General features: G+C 33.7%; 1 protein-coding gene across 3 annotated transcripts in view; it reads right to left on the reverse strand.

Annotated features, from left to right (window-relative positions):
* Window positions 1-17,245: 17,245 nt before the first annotated feature.
* Gbe1 (1,4-alpha-glucan branching enzyme 1) overlaps window positions 17,246-27,988 on the reverse strand; it is a 277,952-nt gene continuing 267,209 nt past the window's right edge. For all 3 annotated transcript variants that reach the window (XM_058574543.1, XM_058574544.1, XM_058574546.1), the window contains exons 15-16: window positions 25,677-25,792; window positions 17,246-17,974 (exon numbers count right to left, since the gene is read on the reverse strand). In XM_058574543.1, the coding sequence (XP_058430526.1) occupies window positions 17,918-17,974; window positions 25,677-25,792 (173 nt within the window). In that variant the 3' untranslated portion in view covers window positions 17,246-17,917. The remainder of the gene's footprint in view (window positions 17,975-25,676; window positions 25,793-27,988) is intronic.

A 27,988-nucleotide genomic window follows, 5' to 3' on the forward strand; every position in this document is an offset into this window, starting at 1 on the left:
TTGTAAGGCTGGCAAATTGCTGTTTTCCATTTTCTGCAGCTAAGTCATAAGGCTCAAATGTGTCTTGCTTCAACTTGTTTCGTCTGCACATTGCTCTCCATTCTCTTTTTCTCATCAGTTAAGCTGAGTTGGAAATCTGTAACTATTTCCTCCAACTCCCACCTCTTTCCCCTTTCAATTATTTGAACTCATCAGATGATTAATCTTTGCAGAAGAATGATGTCCTTCTCCCTCGTTGTGTCACTCAGGAACACACACAGTATTGATTCTTCTTTGGCTACACTTTTCAGTTATACCAAGTCTTCGTTAATCTATGTCTTCAGCCTTGTTCCCCACCATATTCCAGAGTGTCTGCTCTGGCTGACACTCTCTGTCCTCTGGCATACAAGGTTCATACTTACATTTGCATCTTTCTTGATACAATTTCATCTGCTTCAATTGACATTGATTCTTCCATCTATTCATCTAAATTCTGTCCTGCTCCATGGCCAAATAATAACCCTGTTTTAAAAATGATCATTTTAAATATGCTCACTTACTGTGCCCTTTGGCTTCACTCAGTTTTATACTTATAACCCATTGCTAGGTTTTCCTCTCAAAATACATTTTAAGCTGTATGAGAGAAAGTACTATCTTGCATTTTTTGATGTTGGTGCTGTCAGTGTGTCTTAAAAAGATAATGCATTTTTTGGATGATTGACTTGATAATTTTCAAGGAATTTAATCAAATGTTGATGACTTCCTATGACATTTTTTAAGTTGCTCAATTCTTTTCCTAATCAGAATTTGCCCAAAATACACTTATGGAGTACAGATACCTGTTAAAATCAGCTCATAATAAAGCCATCACTAAAATTATCAAGGCCAAAGTAGAAACAAGCTGTGATTACAGGTGGATGTTAACTTTCTGATAGCTAGTTTAGACTATTTCAATTTCTATGTCTCCATTAAAAGACATCCCAGGGACCTCAGCCTTAAACCTGAGAAAAGTCAATTCAATTTGTAGTTTTATAACCTAGAAAGGACAGCCACTAGTCTACTCTGTTCTGTGGCAGAAAGTAATATTCAGAATCATCTGAAGGTCAATCATGAGGAAAAACCATCACTCAATAAAAGAAATAAAAAATGAATAATTTTTAAAGTGATGCATAACACACCATTTCGTTGCAGTTAATTCCATTTTCCACCTCTTTACTATAAGACAGTCCAAACATAAGAAATTCTAATTCTTTTTATATCCTGGAAAATACTTTTATGAGGAATTAAGTGTGAAAGTGACTTAGGTTCAAAAGTAATGAAATTATTCCTATGCCTCAAACTTGTAGAAAATCTAGACAAACCAAATTTCTACAGTCAGGCAACAACACATTTTAGGATAGAAGACAATTCTGCTAAAGCTGAATGTGGCTTTTGCCCTGGCTGTTGCTATCATTTTCCCCCATTGTCTTCTGTTAAATTCAAGTCATCTGAGTAAACATTCTCCTTTCCTCACCTACAAAAAAAAAAAAAAAAAAATCTGATCAACCTTCCTAGTTTGAGCCACTGCATAACAAAATTTACATTATCATCTCAGCATGTTCGAGTCTGTGAACTGCATTGCACAAACCTTTTATAAAATGCAAAGGCAAAATATCAAGAGGTAAATTATATGTTTAGGTAAAAATATTTTTATGGGAAAGATGATTTGTTCAAACAAAATTAATTGAAAATATCCCATTTATAACCATGTTATACTCTGCATTGTGTGTTGAAAAAGAAAGTAAACCATGGAATATAAGAAATTGACCTTTGAGTTTGTATAATGATATGATTAAGGTAACAAAGCATGCATATGTGAAATGTTCATAGCAATGAAACAACTTCAAATAAAGTCACTTTAAAATGTTACAAGCTATTAGTTCAGAAGAAGGGGAATATGTGGGTCAGGAGATAAAATTCATTTTAGTTATGGTATTAAAAACTAATGTATACCTATTTGTTAGATGCTTTCTTACCTCCCTTAAGGAAATTTAAAGTGGGCTTTGAACCCAAAGACTTTTAGCACAAAAGGAGGGCTCAGAGGATTTTGCAAGGGGAATAACAGAAGCACAACTAGGGTAGGCAGAAAGAAATATGTTCAGAAATTATGGGCATGTAGAAATTAATTGGGTGTTGAGTACAAAATATGTCAATACTACCAATCTATTCAGTGTTGCCAAATTATTGTCCTTTTGTGGTGCCATCACTAACTGGCTAATCAGATTTGCAGTTTAAAGACACCTCTTTAGAATTTAAAAAGCCTCACAGAGTAAGTACTTTTCCCTTCTGCCTTTATTCAGCATTAGTACAACTGCCACATCCAAAGCAGTTCATAGTCAAAGTATTAAGTATTTGTGAATTGCTGTTTAGCTCAGAGGTGAATAAGGGAGATGTTTAGAGCTATCTAGCCCACATAGATACATTGCACTTATTCACACATAAATTTCTTATTGGCCTTTCATTTAAGCCATTTCTTCTTCATGTCAAGTCTCTAGATCTTCTGGCATGCTGAGCCATATTTTCTTTTTTCTAGCACTACCTCTTTGTACTATGCACATAATTTCTCCATCCATAGGCCAAAGATCCTATTCTGGGAACAAGTAGTTAAATACAAAGTTATTGTTTTAATAACTTCAGCAATTATATCAGACCTTTAGGTTTATTTGGCCTTTATACCTTTCTTGACTATATCAAGGTTACAGTACTTAATCTTCACTATGTAATTCTAATATAAGATAAGTAAATTTCTTTGGTCAACATCCAGTTTAGGACTGTGATCTTACATGTAAAATAACCAATTCCTCTTTCTGTTTCTTAGCTCAGAGCTTAATCCAAAGTTAGATTTCTTCTTTTAATCAAATATTTCCTTATACCAGGTGGTTCCAAAGAATAATGGATTAAACTCACAAAATGAGCAGATATGACTTAAACCAAGTTCATGGTTTATTAGGAGCTATTTGACCAAATGGAAGTAATTAGGCAGAAGAAATACACTTGCAACTTGTTACAGCTCACCCTCCAAAAGACACCAACTTATTAGGTCTTTTTTTTTTTTTAAGGAAAGACAAAGTGTCCCTTTTCTCACATTAGGTGTTTTTTTTTTTGTTGTTGTTGTTGTTGTTTTGTTTGTTTGCTTGTTTGTTTTTTAAGCTCTGGGAAAATACATTTGATGGAAAAGAAACAAAAGTAAAATTACAGTGAATAATGAAATGAGGCCATAGGAGGGGGGGAAACTCTTCCACCCAAGAAAGCAGAAGATGGCACAGTCTGACATGATTCTCTGAAAAAAGAGAAACATACAGAGTTGAAGAGGCACCCTAGAGTTGTATGAGTATTACTATGCATTTGAACTTGCAGAATAAGTATTTAACATTGGTGAACAATCATTGAATACCTGTAAAGACAAATACTTTTTTTTGTAACTAAAAATTTCTTGCCATGTCTTAATAAACTTACTTGCCAGCACCGTCTCCTGCAGTCACTGTACATTCTAAATTCTCTTGACCTTGTTTCACTGCTCTCACTCAGACACCCATTTTAACAATTCTTTTTCTAACATGGAAAGGTCACTCTTCTTGCTTTACCTCCTGCTAAAGCACTATCTCTGGAAACATGAACACTCTTTTCCTCAATTTCACTTCTCAGGTAGCTAAGAATAGAAATTTTTAAAACATCATAAAAATTCAATTTATCCATGGGTCCAATTCATGTATTCTAACCCACTAGGAAAGGTAAAACAACTACTAAACAATTATTTGAGCTGTATTTTAACAAATAATACAGTGAATATTATAAACTGTTTTCAGTTTCTCACAAGTTCTCAACTTGACATTCCCTCATTCCCAATGGAGTAACCTCTCCATTTCTATTCCAAGGATGCTAATGAAGGCGCCAATGGTTTCCCTCTTCTCTACCTTGGTCTTACTTGATACCTTATTCCTCTTTTGTTTCATGGGGAGAATTGTCCTTCCTCAGATCCAAGTTATGCTCAGTCTCTCAATTCCAACCCTCTTTACCTCTGCTGCACTTGCATCTTCAATTTTGAATTCTTCACTAGCTCTTCTGCAGTAAAATATATGCTTTTCTTTCATATGAAAATGATCTAATTTTTTTCCCCTTCAAGGTGTTTTATAAAGTTGTCCTTTCTTAAGTGAACCTCAAATCTGTAGACCACATTTGCTAGTCACCAACTCTCTGCTGCCCATCAATTCACAAATCTTTGCAGTCTTCTCTTCTTACTTCCCAGCATTTTATTGACAGTGTTCCCTTAAAGATTCACCATTGAGGTTCTAAGTTGGAAATCTAATGACGGTTTTTTGTTTTGTTTTGTTTTGTTTTGTTTTGTTTTTGAACCCAGGGGCACTTAACCACTAAGCCATATCCCTAGCCTTTTTAATATTTTATTTTGAGACAGGGTCTCACTAAGTAATTGAGCCTGTCCTTCAACTTGTGATCCCCCTGCCTCAGTCTCCTGAGTTGCTGAAATTATAGGCATGCATCACTGTGCCTGGCTCTAAAGATGTTTTATTGAGGATTTTTTCCTACTCCTCAGTAACATTTTTTACCACTGCCTCTCCCTTTTGCTACATTTACCCTTATTTTTGTTCTAAACATTTACTCCCTTTTGTTAACCAATTTTGCATTTTATAGATTCGTATGCTCACAATTATCTTGGTTCATTGTCTTCCACACATCAAATATATGGGAGTTATTGAAATGGTATGAATTCATCAAACTTATCTCTTGACTTGACTTCAGAACTTTTTGGGTATGGGATTCAAATTTATATCTCTGATTTCTTAAATCTCCTTGGATAAAAATCAGAATTTTAGTAGCCCAGTGGATATTTTTGCATGGATTAGCTTAATGCATTTAAAATTCAAGAAGTTCAAAATGAATCTCCTCTGTGTTCTTTGACTTTTCTATCACTCGTTTTTATTTCATTTTTTTGGTGTTGCAATTTTTCACCTTTAAATATTTTAAGTTACCATTGATTTTTATCTTCCTCTCAACTCTTACTCTCTACAGGGATTATAGGACTCTCTATATAGGACTTGGGATTATATGTAAACCAAATAATCCTTTCTTCCCAAGGTCCAATATACAAAGATTTCAGTCCCTGTATTTTAGTTAAGTAATACTGGTTTGAAACAACTATTTCAAATTTCAGCAATTGTGATCTTTTAACTAAGCACTAGTGCAAACTCTGCTATCTCTTCCGTCCCCAAATCATGTAAATTATAGATGTTCATCATGATCAGTGACCAATAAAATCACTTCCTTCACAGAGTGTTGTGATTGGTCTCCATATGTCTGATCTGCAGTTCATGTACAGACAGTAATATATGTAGTAATGTTGACTACTTGTCTCCCTTCCATGATAAATCCATGTGCCATTTTACACAAAAAGGATACTTGAACAAGGAAATTGGTCAACAAAGGCAAAAGTGCAGCAATAAGTGCCAAGTGATAATGCTAAAATGGTAAACCAAATCAAATGTAAATGGTGTTATAGAAAAAAAAATGACAGATCACAAGAATACTGCACAATTGCCCACATTTGAGAGAATCCAGATGTGCAGCTAGACTTTCACTAGCCTATTCAAGATGAGTTTGTCGAACATAGATGAAGGAAGTGGTTATGATGAAAAGGATGACTCTGTCTTAAAGGACGTAATGCTGGCAAAAATCTTTAAGGAATTCTCATGGCACTGAAAAGTTCCAAGCCGAAAACATTGGAAGCCAACTGAAACACAGAAATGACTAACGCAATTCACCCAGACATAAAAAAGATGTTCTCTCCATATAGTAACTCTTCAAATGACTCTTGACATATTTTATACAAAGAAATAAGTTTTCAGTGCTTCTGATGTTTTAAATTAACACATTATGCACTAAATATTAGTTTTGTTATTTTTTCATTTCCTTACATGATTATAACTGACAATAAGAGCCTTTTTAATACTTTTTGAAAAATTTTCAAAGATTGAAAAACAATTTTAATTTTTTCTTGATTACCATTTTGCATGGTTTTAGCTGGCACAGTCATTTTTATGATCTTCATTACTCTGCAAAGACCGGGTGCAATTCAGTTTCAGCATTCTTTCCCATGTGTCTTATGCTGTATACTGAGCATTCTCTCCGAGCAACTTCCTTACACTGCTTAAAGTCAGGGCATCAGCAGATGGCAGAAAGAGTTTTGCCAGTGGCTTTCAGGCATCCTCCTGAGAATTACCCACTTCAGTGCCGTAGGCAGCTGTGATAATCAACAGCAGCTTCTAGCAGTATCTGGGCATCCTCCTGAGAATCACTGACTTTGGTGTTGCAGAGAGCTAAGTTTATTAGCAGTGGCTTTTCTGTATTTCTTGCATTTCTGGAATTTTGGAAAGCCCAAAGTAACTTTCTGACCTTTACTTTACCAGCCCTTCTAATATTTGTCTGTAGTTCCCCAGAATAGATCACCATGTGCTTGCAATCTCTCTAGTGATATCTGTTTTCTTAATTGCCCCTGCCTGATAGAATTTTTGGTACTAGAACTACTTCACAGGTAAAGAACCACCTGCAGATGAAACTTTGTGCTGTTATTGTACCCAGTGAGATCTGAAGGCAGTACTGACTTCATAAAAAATGGGACTTCAGTTCTTAAGACAGAGTAACCAACATTTCCTTACATTCCCTCACCCTGTAGTTACATGCATATAAAGCTTTATGAAAGCAAATATGGACAGTCTCCAAGTGGATCTTGGAAAATAATGACACAGAGAAGAACACAAGGACTATGGGGGGAAATGCCTACATTGAGTTTAAAGACAGAGAATATTTACATTTTTAAATTTTTGGTTTAAGGTATGATTAGAAAACTAAAATGCCTATACTTGTATTGAAATAACCTTTAATGTTTTGTACCATCAGGATATCCAAAAATCAACCAAAAGTTGAAGGCTACAGATTGCAAAATTGCAATGGAAGTTGAATTCAGACTTAGAACAGGTTCTTTTCTCTCCAGTAAAAGGCAGGTATTGACCATGAAATGTCAGGATACACTCATTAAAAATATATTCTGAGAATTTAAAGTATAGGAATTAAAAGGAATAAAACATCTTTAGGATGACTAATAAGTATTCCCACCTATATAGTTCTATTGAAACTTCTCTAGCCTCAGACCATCACTATCGCTGGAGTAGCAATTGAACCAGGTTTAGCTTAGAACATTTCAAATGTTAACCTTGGAATATTTTGTTTAAAAAAGTGCGATGTTGACTAATGGATATAAGAAGGGTGGGGGAAAGGTACAGTTATTCTGAAGAGGGGTCTCTGGGTGCTGTGGCACCTTACCTAGTTGGCCAGTCCAAACTCTTTGTTTCAGGCTGACACACTGAATAGTTCTTCTGAAGATTTCCCATATCATATTTTCGGAAATCACTGCAATAGGGGATTTTTTAAGGTCTACCCAACACTAAATGTTATTTTTGTCTTAATATGTAAATAATTCTTAATGATTCTACAATTTGTAAGAAGTAGAATGCAATCTTAGATTAGGAATCAAAGGCTTTTCATAGATTTGTAATAACAGATCATTTCACTCTATTCTTTATCTTTTTCATCATAGACCCTCTGCTTCAGTCATTCTGGGCTACTAGTTTTTGTTGGATGTTAGAAGTACTTTGAACATAATATTCCTACTTCTAATACATTAGTATGCTTTCTTTCTGTATGTCTACAGCACCACTCACCAACTTGCTTGAATTTTATATATCTAAATAGCTAAGATGTATGGAGATCTCCAGCCATTTTCTTCACTTTCAAAACTGCTGAACGTAATATACGTTATTATCAGTAAGTGCCCCAGTTTTCTTTTCTCCCTTTTAAGGAGTCAACCTAGAAGTTCTACCCAAACTTCTTCTTTGCTTAAAACATAGTCACAAGGCTATAAACACGCTTTCAGCCTCTGAATAATGATTATATTACTGTGGAAGACAAAACCACTGACATTAGACATGTAATCTGTAGATTCTGCCACAGTAACAAATCTATTTGTTCCTTTGCAACTGCAGTCAACTTACTAAACTGCAAAGTTCTACATTTGTTTATCTTTATATTCCCAGTACCTGTTATAGAGCCTTAATACATGAATGAATAATAATGAATAACAACTTTATCTATTTTAAACTGACATTTGACTAGGCAACCAGAATGTTAATAAAGGACCCACATTATAGTAGTATTAAGTACCAAAAATAACTGACCAGAGGAGACCGTGAAATATTTTTATTTAGGAATGCTCTTTCAAAAGAACAGAACTAAAATTGAATATAACTATCTTCATTTCTATGACTACATGTAAATAAATATATATTCTTAGCTGGGTTCAGTAGCCCAAGCCTGTAATCCCAACAACTCCAGAGACTGAGGCAGGAAGACCACAAGTTCAAAGTCAGCCTCAGCATCTTAGCAAGGCCCTAAGAAATATAGCAAGACTGATCTCAGATAAAAAATAAAAAAGGTAGAGATGTAACTCAGTGGTAAAGCTCCCCTGAGTTCAATCCTCAGTACCAAAAACAAACAAACAAATAAGCAATATTCTTGTCTCCAAGTTTGATTTTTAGTTTTGTCAAATACTGAGTTTAATTTTTATATTAACTTCAGATTTCTGATGTATAACAATCTTTTATGATATAAATTTATAAAGAAATGAAAGTTTGAGAAAATGCACGTAAGCACTTATTATTTTTGCTATACACAGAACATTTGTCATTTTTTCATATGTATGTTAAAGTGTTTTATGCATTATAATGAGGTGTAACATCCTACTTTTCACAACTTTGGGCAAAAATGTAATCTAGAAAACCCTGTATTGTAAACTAATGAAATATCAAGGGAAGCACCTGTGCTTCTCATTAACTATAAGTGGTTCCTCAGCAACCAGTCGCAAAGTGGGGAAACATAGCTGCTGACTACAGCATCACAACAGCCAAGACCATATTTTAAAATATTATTCATCTCTCCATCCATCCATCCATCCTTCCATCCATCCATCCATCATCTTATTTGCTGCCTTCCTGCAACCATGACTTACATGGCTCATAAATATACATATACTAACTCCAACTGATATAAAATTAAATTTTAAATGTCTAAGCAACAGTAATAGAGCATGGAAAATAGGCTAACAAAAATCCAGACCAACCCAAAAATATCAAACTAAGTGAAATGCTTACCATAATATTCTACTTTCTTCCTAGAAGTGGGCCATTATTCTGGATCTAAAATTTCTTATAACTCAGGGAAACATTCCTTGGAAGATCCAATTAAATGATGACTGGGAAAATTCTTTACGTAAGGAGATAAAATTGTCCACCAATAGTTACGTGATGAGTTCACTATATTAATGGAAATTTCAACTTCTGGATAAGGTGGCCCTGATGCAGAGTGGACTGAAAACACACACACACACACACACACACAGCTGAAAACTAAAATGGCGCCTGGCTAAATGCCAGTAGGAGGACACTGAAGTTGTTTTGAAGCCTCCCTGATTGGCTTACTTCTCTTCCGTGCTCCTGCACAGCTTGTGCTCTTCATTAGAAACTATGGTATGGGTAAACATGTGAATTCCTCCTGCTGATTTGACCTTTATGTTGATTGGTTCCCACTTTTCCATGTTTTAAAATGATTGGCTTTTACTCCTTATATAAGTTGTGTGTGATTCCTCAATAAATGAGATCCTGCTTTGACTGGTCTCCCTGGTGCATCTGATTGTCCTCCAGTGGGGAGGGCTGGGTGGGCGGCCGGCTGACTTTCACCTTTCTTGATCCATCCGAGTTGGAACATGCTCTCCTAAGCCTCTCTGCAGGATGGAGTGGATAGAAGAAGCTAAAAACCCCAACACACACACACACACCCACAAATTTGAAAGGCATTATCAGTCATGGAAGCTTAGTGGGGGGAAAAGAGCATTGTATTTGCAAGCTCATGTATCCAAAATGTGTTAATCAAACCTAATGGGTCCCACCCCCTCCTCCAAGGAGCAACTAAGATTCTTTCTGGATAAGGACTGAGTTAAACAATTTTAAATTTGGGAAATACTGAGTTAAGCAATGTTAGACTGGTTTATTTATCATTAGAATTCTTAAGTTCTTTAATATTTAATTGGCAACATAAGTAAGAGTGGAATAAGGTATGTAACATTTCCCAAACTTGGCTAACAATTAGTGATAATGTATGCTATGTTTTCACTACACTGTTCCCCCTTCTAGGTACAGAAAGTCTCAGCTTCCCCTGCCACAGGACAATGTTACTGAGTTTTGGCAAAGAGGGTGAGATAGGCAGGATAAGGTCAGGTACCACTTCCAAGACTAAACTTTTTCTCGCAAGCCTCCATAATTTTCTTCCTTCATGACTTTGGAGGCCATATATTGCAGAAGGTCAAGCTATAAGAGGAGGGCCCCCATTAAATGTAATGAAATATGTTATGAATCAAAATGCACTTTTTGTTTTGTCCAATCATTAAGCTTTTAGTAATTATTTGTAATTTCAGTGCAGTGTCTTCTAGCTGAGAGTTGTAGCCGTGGCTGCTCATTTTTGGAGGACATGTAATGTTATTATATCATAAAGCTAATACTAGTTCATTGTAAAATCTTTTCTTTAATCTGTATTCACATTTTCCTGATATAAAAATATCTTCAATATAGTTTGTTGGTTTACATTTGAATCCAAATATGATTACATTTGTCTCTTATACATTCTTTAATACAATGACATCTACCTTTTTATTTTTTCATGTAATTCACATGCTGAAAAACCAATTCATTATATTTTACATTGTCTATGTTTGCTTTTCCATAGTGAAGTTCAACTTGTTCTAAGGTGCCTGTATTTCTTTTGTAATTTGAAAGTTAGCTTTAAAGGCTACATTAGATTCAGGTCCAGCTTTCCGGGCAGAAATACACCATAGTGGATGTCATGTTCTTTGCCTCACCTCAGATCAAGAGATGTGACGTCTGTTTACTGTTAATGAAGACAAGAGCTGTTGGTGCCAGGTTAAACTTTCCATTGCAAGGTTCTTTACCTCTGATGAAAGATGGACACATTTACAATGAGATAAGATTGAAAATAAGAGAAGCAGAAGTTTTACCAAAAGCAATAGAAAGTTAAAAGAAAAGCTCATGTTAATAAAAATAAAACATAAATGTTTAAAATAATGATTAAATAATTGGGAAGAGAAAGTTTTCCCCCTTTATTTGTATTATTTCCTCAATTTTACTGAGGTATAACTGATAAAATTTGTATATATATTTAGGGTATGCAAAATGATATTTGTTATATGTATTGTGAGATGACTCAATCTAGTGAATTAACATATTGCCTCACAAACTGACCATTTAAAAATCTGTGTTAAATCATTCAAGATGATTCATCCCTTTGTTCAAGTACATAACACCTTGCTATGAACTATACTCATCATGCTGTGTAATTGATTTACAAAATTTATTCATTATGTGCAAACAAGACTCCATACCCTTTGATCAACACCTCTCTCCCACTCGCACTAACCCCAGCTCCAAGAAATCACATTTTACTCTCTGCTCCCATGAGCTCCACCCTTTTTAGATTCCACAAGTGAGATCATGCAGTATTTGTCTTTAAATATCTGACTTATAATTGTTTCCCTCTACATGAGTAGAATGAAGAATTTATATAAAGGAATAAAGACAAGATAAAAAATATTTTAAATGATGAATTTAAAGTAGAGATAAATAATTCTCAGTTCTTATGGCAGGGACAATATAGAAAATGATAGTGATGTGCTGAGGAGTCATATGTGACAGAATAGAGTTATGATAAAGAAAATGACCAACAAAAGAGGACAGGAGTAAGAGAAGAAGCACAAAATGGTGCAGAAACACAGATAACAGGTGGCCCCTTGTGTGTGTGAGATCTCTTTTTAAGTTCCAGGGAATGAGTTTGGTGGTCTTCCAATCTCAGTCTTCACCATCTCCCAAGAATGTGGGGTAGTAGACCCTCGAGTTTGTGTTCGAATTTCTCCCCCTTCCCCCATCAAGGACATTCAGATTCCATTAAAGACAAAGGAACAACAAAGGAGAGAGCCACTTTTTGACCCCTTACATAAAGATTTCTAATGATTGGTAATGGGAATGACATGAAAGGCAGCAGAAAACAGAATGAACACAAACCTAGACTCAAAAGAGGGTATAAAATCATTTTACAGAGTTAACAGAGTATTCAGACTGAAAATGCATATAAAGTGTCCAGTACTGGGTACAGTAATGAGAAAACATTTAAAATATAGTAGCTGGTATATTGTGTCTTTAAAAATATGCATCTGTTTAGAAAAACTTAGATATTCAACCGCTTCTTCTAAATAGAAAAGTTCCATGGAGTGATATCCACTTACCTTAATAAAGAATAGAAGGGGCCTGAGGTGGTGGTGCATGCCTGTAATCCCAGGGTCTTGGGAGGATAAGACACGAGGGTCTTGGATTCAAAGCAAGCCTCAGCAACTTAGTAAGGCCTTAAGCAACTTAGCAAGACCCTGTCTCAAAATAAAATATAGAAGGGGCTGGGGATGTGGCTTAATTGTGAGCACCTCTGTGTTCAATCTCCAGTATCAAATTAAAGGGGGTCTGTATCTCATACAATTAGCTTTAACCAATACTTAACAATGTGGCTAGGGACATCTGTGTAACAAAATTACATGCAGTGATTTTCATCATTTATATTATTGGAGCGAAATGAAAGAGGGTCTACAAGCTCAGTTAAAGAGAATCCCTAGAGGACATGAATGAAGAAGTGATGAAGTTATTTCATTTTCCCCCCTCTTTCTGGAGGAAAAACAAGACACACAGTCGAAGAGTTTGGGGTGAAAAATTCTCCAAAGGCTTTGACATGCATACTGCAGTTCACTGCAGAGATTTGGAAACCCCTTTTAAATTCAAGTAAAATCACTTATTCAGATTTGATGCTTGTAATTCAATGAGAAAAATATTTACAATTGAGTACAAGTATCACACATAGAGATTAAGTGGTTCATTAGCTTAAGACAAATTGGAATCAGTGAATTTTTGTGTGTGTTCAGCTCGTTTGAAAATTATATGTCTGTGTGTATTCACATATTCACACACGGGCAATAAATACATGTTAGAGGAGTTAGTTCAGACATTTACAGCTATTATCTGTTTTGCTTTAGTAAGTTTGCACAATTTGAACACTTACCTCATTTAATTCATACCTTTTTGTGGCAATTTGGTGTCAAAGCTTTTTTTGTTGTTTTTTGCTTTCCATTGACATACTGTAAACACTAGACATTGTCAACATTTTAGAACAATCTCCCCAACTTCAAGAAATTAATATTGATCTGTGCAAACATTTATTTAAGGAAGATGTTTCTGATGAGAGTATAGACTTTGAATCCAAAATATCATCATCTATCTATCTGTAAGTAGGAACTCTCTACAAAATATCATCATCAACTATCTGTAAGTAGGAACTCTCTACAAAATATCATCATCAACTATCTGTAAGTAGGAACTCTCTACAATTCCTAAGAATTCTCTATCATTTATTCATTTTGGCAGTAGTCTTGTATTAAGCTTTAAGGAAAAGGCAGAGAGAGAAAGGAAAAGAAACTGTGCACACCTGGTTGCTGTGTCTCACTGGAGAGCATCTATGGGTATTTCACTTAGTGTTCAGGTTACCATAAGAGGTTACCATAAAGAGACTGCTAACCTCATTCACAAGGTGGTGTTATATAAACACAAAGTCTGAAAGTAGTACACTGAGAGGAAAAGCTAACATAAGCAAATCCAGCAATGGAGGACTGGCATCTTGCCTCATCTTCAACTTTTGAAGAAACGTAAAACTTCTGTAAAAGGCAGCCAGGCCTACAACTCATAGCCTAAGAGTGCAGATATCGTAGTACAGAATCTTCCCTGAATCACAAATAGGTGAGGGTGGCAATATATCCCAGACAATGAATTTGGAAGAAGTCTCCAATCACCAACTCATCATCCACGTAGCTACTGGTCAAAGAGTGGCATTTATAAGACCAATGACAATGCACTCACTTTTACTTTAACTTCCTTGCAATTATAGATAAGAAACAAGAGTCATTAGTGCTTTACAATGAAGCACTGGGAACAAAAGACTAATAACTTGAATGCAGGTCTTCGACCATATCACACTGTTCTTTTAAAATACAGCATGATTTTCTAGGTGAAATTGTTTATATAGCACATATGAGGGCCAAACACCTCTCTCTGGTCCAACAGAAATGACAAGAAAAATTAGTCAGAAATAAACTTCTGAATGACATGCCCTTTGGCATATCTATCACCAAATACATTTTTCTGTATATATAAATATCGCTTCCTCTGCACAGTTTTTGCCCAGAGTTAAAATCCAGATGTAAAATTTTAAATTATAGATACCAAAAACACTTAAAGCTACTGTATCTTAATTCCTCACACTACCAATTAAGAAATTTTGCCCTAAAGTATGAATTTTCCCTGCAATTCTCTACAAATCATCATTAATAAGATAATAGGGCAGAAAAATTAGTGGGGAGTTCATTTGAGTTTTTCCCCCTAAAGGCTGGCTTTAGTGAGAAAATTTATCTACATTTCAATTCTAACACATTGTGAATGATAAATGAACTCTACTGAATAAAGGACATGACATTGCTCTGCCTCAGATTTCTATTTCCTTTCATCAGAATATTTTACCTAGCAAAGTTCATAGCTCAGTGCTCGTCCCCTTATAAGGAATAGATAAATGAAGCCCAGCATTCTGCACCCAGGTTCAGGGCATGACTCAAAATAGACAAAAAGAAATAGTCTGAGAGGCACAAGGCCAGGCAGAAAGCTGCCTCACCATTTTGATTTCTGTCAGGTATGTCTGCTCCAGCTCCTACTAGGAAGAGCAGTAGCAATGCTATTTCATGTTGCTTTCATTGGCTGGTTCAATGGCTGCAGGACCAGAGAGGGTGAACAGATATTCGCCCTGAAGCTTCAAGCTGAACTCGAAAGGAAAACACATTACCCTCCATCACTTCCCCCTGGATCTTTCTGCACTCTCTTGTGTATTATTTGAAGAATAGTTTCCTTATTCAGACAACCTCCTGCATAATCCCACATAGCAATGGCTATAACCCTGGTAGGTTACAAATGTTGAATTGATATTGCTAAGGGGAGTGCTTGAGTCAAAAGGGAAAAAAATACTAGCATTCTTTTACAGTTGCCACGAGAAAAGTCAATTTATTGTCACTGGTTACTTTTTGAACTTGTGAAACATGGTGGCTAAATCCCTCATTTTATGTTAGAGATGAATACATCAGCTAAGAACAGGGCAAAGTGAGAAACATCAAATTTACAGAAAAGAAAATACAAGAGGTGTTGACCCTCAGAGTTCAAGTGGTATAAAGTGGGAAACATTGTAGGAAAAATGTTTACAATTCATTTTTTTTTGCTATTACAACATATGGCATTTTCTGAGTAGGATAATATCAAACTAAAACATTAACCATTGCAAACATTATTAGTATATCTTATTGTGGACACCAGAGCAATTACTAGTCCTCATTTGCTGGTACCAGAAAATAATGCAAAGAAATCTGTAGTCATCTATGTTTTCCAGATGTTAAAAAATAGAAAAATATTAATTCTATAAAATACAACAAAGATAGGTCATTCTCATTTCTGAGTAATAAATACATCAGAGTAAAAAACATTAGTATAAGGCAAAAGAGTAAATTTTGCACCTCTCTGTTGAGATTATTGAAAACATTTGGCCAGTAAAAAGAAAAACTTGCCACAAAATGTCACAATGGTGGGAAAATCACTGATATAAAAACAAAGAGCTCTACAGAGAAATACACTAGAATATTAGAAAGGCCTATAAAAGTTATCTATGCTATGATAAAAAAAACCCTATTTTCTATTTTGGATTCTTAATTGTTTTATTTATTTGCCTATATTTTTACAACTCCTACTTAGCAACATATATTCATTGCTGTTCTTTGTTGTGGGGGTTGGGGAGACATCTGACAAAGGTAACTAACTCATATGGCAAAAATTTAACTTTCAAATGAAATCTAAATAAACTATTAGTAAAGTCAATCAATATAATGAAAATATAGGTATAGTTACTATGATCTTTAACTTTGCCACAGAGATCACAAGGAAAAGAAAATAGGTTCTAGATGCTAAGTATTTATTGTCATTTAAAAAAAATCCCTGATAGGGAAATATCATCTCTTCATACATAAGAAATACAACTGTAATACATTATAAACTAGAGCACAAAATGTCATGGTTGCATACCATGTTGTTATCAATAGCAGGTATAGTATACAGATCACACAGTACTAGGATGTAAATAAGTCCCCACAATGGGAAAAGCACCACAGATGACTCTTTCAGGAAATCACACTACTATTTTACTTGGAAATTAAATTAAAAATTTCAGACCTATGTATTCCAAGCATTACTCAAAAAGTTTATATATCTCAAATTACAGAGTTATAGCCTTTCACTCCCAGTACTTCATTGTAAAGCACTAATGACTGTTGTTTCTTATCCATAATTGCAAGAAAATGAAAGTAGAAGTGAGTGCATTGTCATTGGTCTTATAAATGCTACTATTTGACCAGTAGCTACGTGGATGATATATATTTAGCTGCGAAAGTAAGTCTGGTGCTTATCTTGCCCATTACTGAGGGAGTTTTTAATGAAATACTCCTAATTATCATTATTAAACATGAATAATCATGCTGAAAAACAGCGACAAAAGTAAGCAATCAGTATTAATGCAAATGGAAAAATTGATCTTTTAAAAAATGTTAGATACATCACCTCTCATAAGAGCATTTAAATTTCTCAGTTATGAATGAATTTCCTACCAATGATTTGAGACCACTGAACTACTATTTAAATAAGAGAGGAGCAGTGTCATAAAGGAGTATTCCACTGAGTTGAGAAGTTAATTTAGTTTCTAAAAGTGCTCACGTTCACAGCTGAAAAGTAGCTTAGATATTGGGACTAGTTAAATTTTAAGTTACAAAAATGTTTTATAAAGAAAGAAAAATTGTTTGCTTCCCATTCCAAGATGCACATGTGAATGAATCAGTGAGGAAGAAATCAGAGTTGAAATAAAGAATGTTAATATTCATTCCAAATCATTCCTTATAATAATACAGTAAAACGAACACTAGTGAAGGCAATCTTGAAAATTTATTTTTATTGATCAAAAGGAAAAGACGTTTGCTGAAATAATACAATTGCCATTTTAGGTCTTCAGAAAGACTAAGAATATCAGCATCAACCAAAATACTATGTGAACAGGAGATAACAAGATAAAATTTAATGCAATACAAGGCGTGAGTAAATTGATAGGTAAGGTTCTTACATTATCTTTGATATAATTCTTAATTTTACATTATCACTACATATTATTACAATATTTATTAATACAATTTGTAAAAGCAGAGAAACAAACTTAGTACCTCACAATTTAGGCTAATAGATATTAGAACAAATAAGGCCACCAAATATCCATCTGTATACATTCAATAGAAATAACTATACATAATGAATAATTCAAATTTGAAATCAGAAAGGATCACATAACTGGATGCAAAGTATAACATTTTTAATACATGATTTCTAGCTGTTCAAATGGCTTGGAAATTTGGATCCTTAAAATTTGAAATACACTCCCTCGCCTATTGTTTTCAAGTTGTATATACATATTGGTATATGCAATAATTTCAATCTGATTTGGCTAAACAAACTGTATTTTGAAAAACTTATACATTATAAATTCTGTGACAGAAGAAGCAAACAAAGCTCACATATGCATATGGTGGAGCTGAAATCAGGCCTCTTCAGTTAGGCAGATCCACATTCTGAAGGATGAGGGCCACTCGGCTTGGAATGTACACCTAAGTCAACAGAATCATGTCAGTGCAATTGAAAGAATGTTGAAATGCTGTCGTTATATCAGAGTGACATATACATAATACAGTCTCACATTTGACTAAATTTACAGTTATTTTTAAACTCTAATAGGTCTCTGAAGGCTTAATTTCACAGTTTAAACAGTTTTGACAGCAATGTAAGACTATTTTAAACCAATGGCCACTAGAGGGCTCCATATTATTTAAAAAGTCCAAGGTTAAAACTCAAATGACATAAATGACACTCTTATTGCCATGTTTAGGCATTATTAAGTGGTGAATGAAGGCTGACCTGCAGGTCACAATGTTATCTACACAGATAAATAAATGCAATATACAAAGCATTGTTTTGCATCAAGATAATTTAATTTATAAACTCACCTTTTTTAGGTCTTTTAAATTTAAGACAAAAACTGAAATGTAACACAAGGGATCCCAAGAACATTTTGGCCTCTCATTAATTTAACCAAGTAAGAACTTTTCATTATACTTGAAAAAGAATGCATGTCTTTTCCATTCCATGCACAGGGCTGACTCAGCTCCTTCCTCCCTATATCTGCCTTTTCAGCTCATCTCATTTGCACCTTTCCCCTTCATCTGCTGAGCTCCAGCCAAGGGCTCCTTTCAGTTCCTTTAACATGCCAAACTCCTCCCTTCTTCTGAATTTTTGTCTATAATGTGCCATTTGCTCCAAACACTCTTGTCCTTGTTTGTTCCTTTCTCTCTTAGATCTTTAAAAATCCCAGCATGAACAGGCTTTCTTGACAATCCTAGATATGATAGATTGTCTATTTTCAATCATAGCACCATTTTGTTTTTTTCTAAACCGTTAACACAATTTTGTGATTTTTTTTTCAAGTCTATTTAAAAGGCAGAGACCATATGGTTTTTAATTTCTCACACTAAGTAGTTGCCATTGGACAAAGTAGTTGGCAATAATGGTTGAATAAAAGAATATATAATGAATAAGAAAACAATAGTAGACCAATGTGCGTGTATTTCTAAGATATTTTCTGGTGTACCTACAGATGATTTAAGTTTTATAAAATTTAGAAATGATTTGAACTCTTTGGTGCTTATCTATGTGTTATTCTTTATGTAACAACATTTAACTATTAACAAAGTAAACAGTAAAAGCATTACAGGTTGTCATCACTGTGACAATCTCTATTTCTCAGTTTGCTAATATTTTACCATAGTCACTTTATCTTTAAATAAAACATTAACTGATGAATAAAAAAATAAAAAGTCTTTTGGAGATTAGGACCAGAATAAAAGATGCAAAGCAAAAAAAATAAATAAATAAAAAATGAAAGAACGGAAGAGTTCATTTGCCTTGGATAAGACTTATATGTCCAATGCATCTGAACTCTGCAAATGAACACAATGTTTTCTCCTAAGGTTTTTGCAGTGAAGAATTCTTACAACATTAAAAACAAAACAAAACAAAATAAACAAATAAAAACCCCAACTCAGATATACCAACAGAAATGGTTATTTTTGAAGATCAAAGATTAAGGCAGTTTTAAAATGATGACATTTAAAGAAAATTACATTAAAAATGTAATGGTTAGAGAAGAGCTAATTTAATCTTCAATTAAAAGTAACAGTGATTTGAAAATGGTATTTGAGAAAAATGGTATTTGTGCACAAATGCTAACAGTCACTGCGCAGCTCAATGTCTCACAGTCTGATTTGCAATCAAATATTTCCAAAAATGTAAATATTATATCTTGTAGACATTAAGTGTGGGGAAACCAATGCCACATACCCATTGTATTTAATGTCTTATAACTTTTAAACTAACTGCTAATGTCATCCCTTCTCTGCAGTATTTGTTCTTTGACTATGATACATAAGATGTTACAAGGTTGTTTCAACAAAGGGAAAGTCAAGGTATGGATGATCAAAACAGGACTATTACCAACTATCCAGGATGATCCAGTCTAAAGAATGGCATATTTACACAATCAAGCTCTGACAAAAGCAACACAGACAAAAGCAAAGGAGAAATTAAATAATTCAAGAGGCTGATTCAAACCATTCCTTCCTCAAGCCATCAAAATTGGCAAAACCTTGGACAGTGATGTACCTTTACTCTGCGCAAACTTATAAGGGGATTTTCCATGAATGTATTAAGGGGTCTAGTCTATGTATTTAGGTTGAAGGTTCATGATTACTGGGTTTAACTAATTGGTAGGACAACGGGTAACAATCAGAATGGTTGTGAATTATTCTGGCATGAGCACTTAAGTTCAATACTGATCTAAACTTCTCCATAGTGCCAGAAAATGGACACAAAAATTTCTGCTGTCTATATTATAAATGTTTCTCTGATAAAATACGGTCCCACAATGCTGGTAAAAGGACTCTGATAAGTCCATGTTTCCTGATAAAGTTGCAAGGAAACACATTAATCAGGCCTAGGGAAGATAGTGATATGTCTTTCTTAGTGTATGGCACAGTGATATATCAGAACAAGTACAGTCAAGCTCCTCCTTAAATCCTATGTATTTATGGTACCTACTGTTTGATTCATCATCTCATAATGATTTTATTAGTGCAATATAAATAAAAACTAGATACTGAAAACTCATGAGCAGTCCGGCTCTCTTTGGAACTTGTGATATTTTAGCCAGCTCAAATTTAAGAGTAAAAAAAAATGCCATAAGAAATTTAAGTTTGCAATATGTGTACTACATTTTATTTCTTGGCATTTAGTGGTTTAAAAATGTTCCAAGAACTCTCATTAAACAATGTTGGCCATTTAATGTAAGGAGCTTTATGATGCCAATTCCAGCCATACTTAGAGACCTTTTAATGCTATCTGCTCAAAAACCTTCAGTTGATAATTATATAATATCATTAACAGGAATATTGTGTAATTATATTTTTTTCACTGCAGTGTTAATTACCAGAATGTGTTTATGTTGCTCTAGAGCCTTTGTGGCATAAACAACATGAAAGAATTTCCTCAAGCAAGTAATTTTTCTTAACTACGCCTATTTATGGAATTTTGAGTTATCTTCTTTATTAAGGTTCTTAGTATGTAAATCAACTTTTTTAGAGGTTAGGAAATGACTACAAATTATACTAAAGGACTAAAGATAATCAGAACTAATCCTTAAAATGAGACAATTACAAACTTCAACAATTTAGGGTGCTGAATATTTAGGGCTAAATACTGGCTATATAACCCTCATTTTATAATTTTAACTAGAAATTTTGACACACATATAAAGACGAAAGAAACATGAACAAATATTTAAGTATATTAAATTTAAATAAATATATTAAGTATATTAAATATAAACAATTTTTAATAGCAATACACATATCTAGAGATCTAATACACATTTAAAGAGATCATTTAGTATGCATGTTACAGTAATACATATTTGTTAACATATCTACTATTAGTCTTTCAGCATTAAATATTTTGTAGTGAGGATCACAGGAAGAACAAAGAGAATGTGATATATGGCTATGAGTTTCATTTTTCACAATTATATTCATAGTCAACTTGTCTAAAGAAAGCAGAATAGTAATATAATAATTCACTTATTGAGAGTCAAATGCATGGTAATCAACCCCATTATTTTGACTAATTTAATGACTTACTTATTACAGTAACCATTACTACAGCAAAGAAAGTAACTGATCATACCGTGATCTATTTAGTTATTCATCCATGCAAAGTGTTATTTTTCTCTAGGATCATAATTGAGTTGCAAGAATTAATTATACGAGTTTTAAAACACAGTGTCAAACATTTGCAAAGGCAAAATTTTAAAATGGAAAAGTTTAATACCATAAAATTTCATCTTTAAATTTTCTTAGAAATTGTTAAATTTATCAATACTATGTTCATATATAATGATAGTAGGATGAAAACATTCAATGGAAAACACATCATACCTTTTAATAGTCTGCACCTTTGCTTTAAAACTTTACAAATAATTTTGAAAAATAAAATTAACATTTAAAGTAACTTCAGTTATCACATCCATGCTTAGCTCATAAATTATTTTCTAAATCAAAATAAATTTTATTTTAATTCATTATTTGGTATCAGGGCTAGGAGAAAATTGATAATAACAATTATTTCTATATAGAAATGAGTATTATCACATCTAATTTAGAAACATAAGAAAAAGTAAATGCTGAGAATTGAAAATTTTTCAGTTAGGAAAACTAAAGTTTTCATAATTTTGGATATAGCCAAAGTCATATTCCAAATAAATTGTTTTCAATAATTAAAACTGAAGAACAATGAAAGATACATCTATGCCAAACCACCCATTTAAACTACAAGTCTATTGTGAATCCCCAAATTTAGAATGAAAATAAACAAATCTACTTCTTATTGTTAAGTAGCCTAACTGGCAAAGTAATTAATGTAAAACCTATTGCTTTATTCACATTTTTATCACTGAGACCGCTTCAGAAATGTAAATAAATTTAATTCATTTAGGTCTCAATAATCTACTTTCTTTACTTATGCCATGGAATTTGAATTGGTGAACCAGAGAAGAAAAAGGAAGCCTCACACTCATAGAGTTTAATGTGTAAGTTCCTATATCAGGAAGCAAAGGATGGAGAAAAGATTATGCTCAAATGGAGTTTTCCATGATTGCCAGTAGAGCAGAATGGAGAAGTTCTGCCCTACCACTTTTTAGCATTTGAGAGGTACTTTGACCTTAGCAAATACATTTCAACAGTGGTACATATGCAGTTATCCCCTGGCTTCATGGTTTCAACTGACAGAGCACAGACGTGATGGTAGGGTGGTACCTGCTGATGCTGCAGCACATGAGGTTATTTTAAGATTCCTTCAAGCTCTGTTTGTTGGTATCTTTGAAAACAGATTTGACACTTATTCAGTAGATCCTTTGGATTATTGAGCTTGTAAATTAAGCGTTAGCAAATGCTGTGTACTAGTGATGATGGGCAGAAATTTCATGAAAGAAGAAAAAGTTCTATTTTATCCTTGATTCCTGCCTTTATTATAGGAATGTGGGAGGCAGGTGTGATCTCACTGGTGGTAGTATGTAACCCACAGCACTTTGGGTAGTGTTCAAGCAACTTGATTGGGTTCTAGAGCATATAAATCAGTCTAATAAGGAGTTCCATTATAAAATGCATTCCTATAGTACATTTGTTCAGGGGGTTCAATTATAATGAGGCATTATTATAATAATAATTTGTTCACATGATTCTTTTTGCTTTGGCTCTTTGAAGAATAACTCTGGCAAGAAGGAAGTCTTTTCTTCTAAGATTTTCTGTATTTTGTTGATCTATGAGGGCTTATTTAAATGAGCAATTCCTGAAGCACCTGTAGTCACTGAAAATAAGATGTGCTGCTGGGAGGACAGGGCTAACACTTACCTCACTAATGGAGTTGGATTAGAAGTCATTTACAGGCAGTGGTTAAGCTCTTTTCTATTTTTTATGTACTTGAGTTTCTTATTCCTCTACATATTATTGAGACTTAGGATCCATACTCTGTTCTACCTGCTAATTTAGAACTGCATATTCCATGTTTGCAAGATCAATTCAATTAATGCTTGAAAAGCAATCTGACTGATGCTGCCTCTGGTTAGTTGAGTTGCTTTAATTATGACAGAATATTTTGCTTCTACAAAATCAAAGGATGCCAAGATATCTTTTGCCCAACCACATGATTGTGGGCCCTCATCTAAGATCATAATTTCCCTAACGTTAAGAGAAGGTATTAATTACATGTCCACAAATCACTTGGTATATGGACATGTTTAAAATATCAAAATGATTGTTGAATAGCCATGAAAACAATAATTTTTAAATGCATGTGCAGTAACATTTCAGTTTCTAGAAAGATTTTCCCAGTTAGTGATTTTACACTGCCTAAAAATCTCCTCTGGCAGGGAGGATAGTATTTTTTAATCCCCATTTTGCAAATGAGGGAAACTGAGGTGCAAAAGTTTAATTACTTAAGTTCTCAAATTCTTCTAGTAAATTGCAGGCAGGCTACTGGATCTTCAGTCTTTGCCATAACATTTTGTGATGTTCCTCTATGGCACAAGGCCCCTTTCCATAAAGGAAATTTGTTGGGACACAAGAATATTTAGGAAGATGGCTACACAAGCATTTGGCTAAATATTTCAAACCCTCTTCAGTGTAGTTCAGTTGGTTAATGTTCAGTTTTATTGTAATTGGTTTCTGTTTCTCCATGATTCCTCTTTGTGAGCTGAATTTTCTTTTCTAACCCTTCACCCTTTAGGTCATTTTAGAGCTTTATGGTAATTTTCATATTCACTTCTGAAACTACTTTTATCAATCTTTTTTTGACTTGTCAAAACCGAATGTTCTAATGAACTATAATAATTTTTTGAGCTCTCTTAATAACACATATGTACCTTTCTCTGTACATATCTAAGATTATATCAGTGTCATTACCAGCACATACAACAACACAATCCACATACACACATACTTTAGAACAATATCTAAATCTCCTGTGGCCTCTGCACTTTCCTCTAGCCTATCCAACAACTCAATTTTATCAGATTGAGATATATTGTCACATAACTCCTGATGTCATGATGTCATGACTGTGAAGCATATATTAATCTACTACCTCCCATGGTGAAGAAAAGATGCAAGTCTGGGATAGACAGATGGAGTTGGGAAGAGGAAGAGGGAGAGGGAGAAGGAAAGGGGGAGGGGTGGGAGGGAAAGGGGGAGAGGGGGAGGGGGGGGGGAGAGAGAGAGAGAGAGAGAGAGAGAGAGAGAGAGAGAGAGAGAGAGAAAGAAACAGAGACAGACATATGACCAGTCGGAAAAAGAAAAAAAAAAGACAATATAATATAGATGTGATCTTGAGCCTACTATAAGGCTATTAATTAAATAAAGAATTCCTCCAAATCTAAAAAGTTGCTAAATTCTTCATCTTTAAAAGTAACACTATGAAGTAAAAATAAGATATGATATAAAGCTTTCCTCAGTAATATAAGGAAATCAGAGAATTTATAACTAGAATGAACTCAAAAGTCTTCTATTTACTATATGAAACACAGTATTACTATATGAAATATAATATCTCATTGATTCCTTTAGGGTATTTTAATTTAAAAGGCAATACTATAGAAATCTTAATGTACAATAATACAGAGAAAGCAAGAACAAAAAGAAATGAAATTGTTGCATAAAAAATAAAAATATAGGGGCTGGAGTTGTGGCTCAGTGGTAGAGCACTTGCCTAGACTGTGTGAGGCACTGGGTTTGATCCCTGGCACTACATAAAAATAAACAAATAAAATAATTAAAGGTATTGCATCCATCTACAGCTAAAAAATATTTAAAAATATTTCATTCCCTTTAAAAAATAATAAAAATATAGCATAGCCCTCCAAAATATTCATATTTTAAAAATGTAAATATTGTCATCCTCTCATTTCTTGAGAAATGTTTAATCCCACTAATACTCTAATTTTCCCAGCTGTCCCCAAATTTCCTTTACTGTAAGACTGTCCAAATCCCAAATGCATTTTATCTGGTTTTCAAGGACAGTTCCCTTTTCCTATCTCTTTTTTTTTTGTTAATATTTAAAGAATTATTTTTTTGAACAAATATCACTATAAAAATAAAGGATTAAAACAGAATTAAACTCAAAAAGATTGAAAATATCATTAAGAGCTTTACTTACCAAAAGAGAATAGTGACGTCCATTGTGTTCTAAAGCCTCAGAAAAGAAATCAGTATTGTGGTCCAGTCTCTGGTGTCCTCCATATTCTGCTGCATCTGAATCTAGCACAATTTTGAATGTTCATCTCTTAAGGAATTCACAACAGATTAGAAGTTGAAGGAGATATAAAATATGTTCTGAGAGAGCAATTTAGAAGTGAATATTCTGATACTGTTAAAATCATGATTGGTCTTATGTATCCATTTCTTGTCCAATATTGTAGAGATTCTCATGTCTAAAAGGGACTTTATAGCCTATGTAGTTAACATACCCATGAAATCCTTGTTATAATTCTATCACAGCTCATCTAGTGATCATCCAGCCTGGAACTGAATATCCCTATTAATAGTGAATCTTCTTTGTCTTAAAGCAACTCATTCTACTTGTTAAGAGATTCTTTTCCATATTGTATAGAAATTTAATTCCCTGGGATTATTTATACCTGCAAAAGGTATAAATAATAACTTTAGTATACAGTGACCTTTGAAATATTCAGTAATATCTATGCTAGTTCCATCTGTTCTTTAAATATATTACAAAATACATATTACTTTTAATCCTAGAACTTTTGATCATTCCTTATTTGATAGGGTTTTTTATTCCTTCCCCATCTCTGAATCCATTTTGGTTTTCTAGTCTCAGATTATCACTGTGAGGAACACATAATTGAGCAAAGTGGACATGCATGGCCTGAACAGTGAAGTTCTTGTTATGAACAGCACACTTCTATTAATGTAGCATGACCCAGTAAATGTACCAACCATCATGTCACAGGTGAATTCATTGGCAATCATGTGATCTGCTATAATTTAACATCTAATTTCTCATAGTGAATTGTTAATCATGTACCCATTTATTTAAAATAAAATACATAATATTGTATCATGCATACACACACACACATGTGTGTGTGTGTGTGTGTGTATATATATATATATATATATATATATATATATATATATATATATATATATATATATATCTCACACTACTTAGAAATCTTAAGTGTCTTCTAGCCTAAGGAGAGATACAGACGGGTTTAAATGCTTCCGCCCTCCACCTGGTTTATAAATTTTTTATCTTGGAAATGTTCATACATTTTCATTACAGCAAAATTATTACAATAATAGTCTGAGTAATGAACAATTACCCATCATTTTCATCTTTTCCAAACCTCTGGGTCAGAGATGCAGAGGGATACACCACAGAAAGGAACTTTTGCTGGAAGTAGTGGTTTCCATCTTAGTCAATCCAGGTCAGCCTGCTCTGATTCAAACTGAAGCTGATCATCTGATTATCAATATGTTTAAACAGAAGAATGAAGCCAGGTGCAGTGGCAGAAGGATCACTAGTTCCAAGCCAGCCTCAGCAACTTAGTGAGGCCCTAAGCAACTCAGCCAGACCCTGTCTCTAAGATAATGAATACAAAAAATGGTGAGATATGAATGGTGAAAATAAATAACTGGAGACAAAGTAAACAAATGAACATTGTGTAATGTGTAGATCCATCAAAATAAAAGTTTAGCTTTTGCCCATCCTTCTAGTTCACTAAATACTTGGGTTAATTTTCAAAACACAAAATACAGTTTAGAGATATGTCCTAGAAAACTTTTTTCTTAAAAGTATTGCATAAAAGTTATTAATTAATAAATTACTGGTTAATGACAGATTTTTTGGTTGTAACGGATAAATATGGAAAGTATATCTTCAAAAGTAATTCTCAACCTATGGATTAAGAATCACTACTTGGTAATTATGTGTTATTATAAAGTTCCCACTCAGTGAGTTAGGTTATTATAAGAGACATAAAAACTACTTATGCATTGGAGATTGTCTGAAGACTAAATAAATTATGTTGTTACATCCATTTGCTATTAGGGTTTGAAAATTAGTCATCTTTGTATCTTTTTTTTTTGAGAATTTTAGTATTTATTTTTTAGTTTTCGGTGGATACAACATCTTTGTTTGTATGTGATACTGAGGATCGAACCCAGGCCGCACGAATGCCAGGCGAGCGCACTACCACTTGAGCCACATCCCCAGCCCTCATCTTTGTATCTTGCACAGTGCTTTTTACATTTTATGTACTTGGCAAATGAATGAGGGAAGAAAAATAATTTATTCTACTTTCTTAATATAAAAATTAATATATGTGTTTGCCACATATTTTTGATAATTAAACTGATAATTTGTTAAAATAGCTGCAAAATTAATAAGTTTTTACTCATATTTTTCAAAGGATACTGAAAAAATAATCATTACTTAAGGATCTA

This window comes from Marmota monax, unplaced genomic scaffold, assembly GCF_021218885.2.
Source record: "Marmota monax isolate L192 unplaced genomic scaffold, Marmota_monax_Labrador192_F-V1.1 WCK01_AAM20220418_F8-fsc00016, whole genome shotgun sequence".
NCBI lineage: Eukaryota > Metazoa > Chordata > Mammalia > Rodentia > Sciuridae > Marmota > Marmota monax.